The sequence below is a fragment of the Anopheles gambiae genome, chromosome 2 (assembly GCF_943734735.2).
Source record: "Anopheles gambiae chromosome 2, idAnoGambNW_F1_1, whole genome shotgun sequence".
Lineage (NCBI taxonomy): Eukaryota > Metazoa > Arthropoda > Insecta > Diptera > Culicidae > Anopheles > Anopheles gambiae.
In genome coordinates this window covers 64,971,822-64,975,758 of record NC_064601.1, presented here as the reverse complement: position 1 = coordinate 64,975,758, position 3,937 = coordinate 64,971,822, and the positions used below count along the sequence as shown (strand labels likewise).

At 46.3% G+C, this 3,937-nt stretch overlaps 1 protein-coding gene across 1 annotated transcript; it reads right to left on the bottom strand.

Moving 5' to 3' along the window:
* Positions 1–858: 858 nt before the first annotated feature.
* On the bottom strand, positions 859–3,117 carry LOC133392236 (uncharacterized protein K02A2.6-like). Its single transcript, XM_061651807.1, has one exon. It carries the CDS (start codon positions 2,407–2,409, stop codon positions 1,264–1,266), a length of 1,146 nt encoding a protein of 381 aa, XP_061507791.1. The 5' UTR covers positions 2,410–3,117; the 3' UTR covers positions 859–1,263.
* Positions 3,118–3,937: the final 820 nt, after the last annotated feature.

Sequence of the window (3,937 nt, the reverse complement as noted above, 5' to 3'; positions counted from 1 at the left end):
GACCGATCGCTCTCAGGCGCTCACGGCTCGTCAACTGCAGTACCCAGCCAACAATTTCCGAAGGCGCCCCGTGTAAAAAATTTTTACTTTAGGCTTTCCTTAAGTTTTTACACTAGCAGCAGCTAAAGTAAAAACTTTCAGCACGGCACAAACCGACGCACACATTCATATGCTTGGATTGCTGGTCCTGCTTACGCATACATTTGTATTTATCCCTCCCCTTATATTTTCGGATTGCTGGTTGTAGTAGTGACGCTTTTTCGTCTTGTTTTATGCACACTTACTCTTTCCACATACGTTTTGGCACACTCACACAATGTATACGGCAGGATGCTTCACCCCTTCCAAATGCTGCGGTTGCTTTCTGTTACCCTTCCTCTCGTTCTTCCTTCTACCCTCTGCGCTAGGATATCCTCGACTGGTGCTGCGCGTGTTCAGCCGGCGCCTGTCTGGAAATGACGTCACGGACTGGTGCTGCGCATGTTTAGCCGTATCCTAGGCGTCCTTGAAGTGCGCTCTTCTACGAAAGAGCTGTGATGAAATCTGTTGATGAAAATTAACCAATAATTAATCCATGTTTTTTTTTTTATAACAAACTAAACAATATTTTGCACATAGGATTATAGAAACGCTTACCTTAATATTTTAAAACCGGACACCGTTTTCCTTCCGTCGATCGTTTTGCGGGATGTTGGCAACCGTCGATTAACATGCGCGTGCACCTGTAACTTTTTAGACGACAAGCGTTAGTTTAATGTACACATTCAAGCACACACAAGAAACTTACCTTAGAAATTTACAAGGATAAATCATTCCATAATTGAAGAAGAAGGAACACGGCACAAAACGTAAACGAGCAAAGTACGGGGCACAAGAAATCACACATCACTCCAACACATCCTTCCACAGTGAAAGTTCTGGACAGACTGAGGATGCCTAACACCCGGATGAGCGCGATAGCAGAAAAATCATGGGAGATCGAGAGAGATGTGTAGTCTCGGTTCAGCGGAATACGCATGCAGATGCATGCGTGTGTGTCACTCGAAGGATATCGGTTTCCCCTTCTCCCGTTTTTCGTTCATAGGCCACACGATCGGCGTTGTGCCGTCCAAAATCTAGAGAAAGAAGACATGCTCTCTCGCTTTGGCACACAGGAAAGTTTTCCAATAGCTTCGGTTTTGCTGGTTGGGTAAGAGCGGCTTACTGCAGAGAGAGCACGCGAGCAGCTGGCTGCATTCTTTCATCTAACATCTCCCCCTCTTTTTAAAACCGACGGTACACGTCGAACCGACTGGGCGGTTTTCTAACTCTAGAAGATCGTCGTGGCACCTGGGCCGAATCACACGATGGAACAGGTCGTGTCGTCGGGCGTGTGTATGTCGCTGGCGATGTAGCGGGAACATAAGGACCGTTGGTCTCGGATGACGGCTGATGAGGGGACACAGAGATGTCCACATGCTCGGGGTCGACTGGCTGTGGTGGTATGCGGGACGTGCCAGTAGATGGTTGCGGTGTTAGCTGACAGGTATCCAACAAAACATCTATCGGCAGCTTATGATGGGTGACCGAAGCCGGAACGTGATAATGCCTCTCGTAGCGCTTGCGTATCTGGTTAATATGAGATCTAAACATTTTCTGATCATCCGTTCCAATCATATACATGACATGACCTATTTGCTTAACAATTGTACCAGCTACCCATCTCCATCCGTTACCTGCGAAGCGTTTAAAATAGACTAGATCGTTGAGTTGGAACTGTCTGCTTGGTTTCGGTTCGTTTTCCATACTAATGGTTTCAGGACTTGGTCGCATTTGCCTTCCCAACATGAAATCCGCCGGTGACTTAGCATTTCCTAACGAAGGGTTTGGCGAACTTCTATATACTAGTAGGAATGTATCCAGCGCTTCTTGTAGTGAGGTACCATCCGCAGATATCTTTCTGACTGTTCGCTTGAAAGTGTCCACAAATCTTTCAGCTTGCCCGTTAGATTGCGGATGGTAGGGGGCTGTTGTGATGTGTTCGATGCCATTGCGGTCGCAGAATAGTCCGAACTCCTCGCTGGTGAACTGCGTACCGTTGTCCGATACCAACGTTTTCGGGATTCCAAAACGAGCGAAAAGTGAGCGTAACATGGCTATAGTAGCTTTCGCTGTAACGTTACTGGTACGGATTATTTCGGGCCATTTAGAAAACGAATCTACGACAATTAAGTAATAATCACCGTCTAGTGGGCCCGCAAAATCGACGTGTAAACGTTGCCATGGGCCTGCTGCCCTCGGCCATGGTACCGGAGCGGAATGTGCGGGTGATTTGGCAGCTGCTTGACATGGGTGATATGTCTTCACCCATTCCTCGATGTCAGCATCTATTGTAGGCCAATAAAAGAAGCTCCTAGCTAACGCTTTCATACGCTGCACTCCTGAATGGCCCTGATGCACCTGCTGAAGACAGTTTGCTGCAGCTTTTTGGGGATTACCACCCTCTCACCGAAAAGAATGCAATTCTCTACGGTTGTTAGTGCATCTTTCCTGGCATTAAAACGAGCAAGCTCATCGGTAAACGCTGCGTTTCTGGGCCAGCCTTCGCTGATGTAAACTGACACCTTTTTCAGAAGTGGGTCTCGTTTTGTTTATCTGGCGAGATCAGCAAAGTTCAGCGGTAGTGAATCAAGCGCGCTTATTGCCACCGATTTAATGTCTTCTTCCAAGTTCACGCTTGCTATAACACAGTCTTCGTCTGGCTTGGTGTGCGTGTTAATGAGTCGTGAGAGCAAATCAGCATTTCCGAAATCATCGGTGCGCACGTACTCAATGTTAAAATCGTAGGCCAGCAAAGTAAGAGCGAAACGCTGAAGACGGTTAGCAATAAATGTTGGGATGCCCTTTTTCGATCCGAATATATGCAGTAGAGGTCGATGATCAGTCTGAAGCGTAAAATGCCTACCAAAAATCATTTTGTGGAACTTTTTTACTGCGTAAATGATCGCTAGTCCCTCTCGATCGATCTGGCTGTACCGACGTTCTGCCTCAGTAAGGGCACGAGAAGCGTGTTGTACTACACGTCTGAGACCATTGGGGTACAGATGGCTTATAGTTGCCTCAAGGCCAATTGATGATGCGTCCGCCGAGATCACAATCTTTTCTTTTTTTCGGATCGTAGTGAGCCAATTGTAGGTCTGACGATAAAATCGTCTTAAACTCTCTGAAAACCCATTTACATTCCGACGACCAATGAAATGGAGTATTTGCCTTGAGTAAATTATCCAAAGGATGCCTCAACTTTCTCATGTCTGGTATAAACTTCCCGTAGAAGTTGATTGCACCCAAAAAGGATCTAACACGGGTGACATCTGTTGGTTCAGCAAGATTTTTGATAACCTGGATTTTTGCGGGATCAGGCCTTAGTCCACGACGATCAATTACGTGTCCGAGATATGTTATTTGCTGCATTTTAAATGCGCATTTATCAACACGAATCGTGAATCCAAAGTCTTGAATGCGTTGGAATACTTTGGCTAAAATCTCGTCGTGCTCTTTTTCTGAAGTGCCCCCGACTATAATGTCATCCAGGTATCCAGAAACGTTATTTAGACCGGCTAACATTTTGTCCATGATCATCTTGAACGCAGCTGGAGCGACCTTAACTCCTGGTGGAAGGCGGTTATAATGATATAACCCGCGATGCGTATTTATTGTAAGCAGTGGGCGGTACTGCGGCTCGACTTCCACTTGCAGAAAAGCATCGGTTAGGTCTATCTTGCTGAAAATTATTGAATTGGCCAACTTTGAAAATATGTCATCCGGTAAAGGCAACGGGTAATCATTTGGCTGTAGCGCATCGTTGAGGCCAGTGGAGTAATCTCCACATATGCGAATGGCACCATTTGCTTTTTTTACTACAACGACCGGTGCTGCCCATTGTGAAAACTTCACTGGA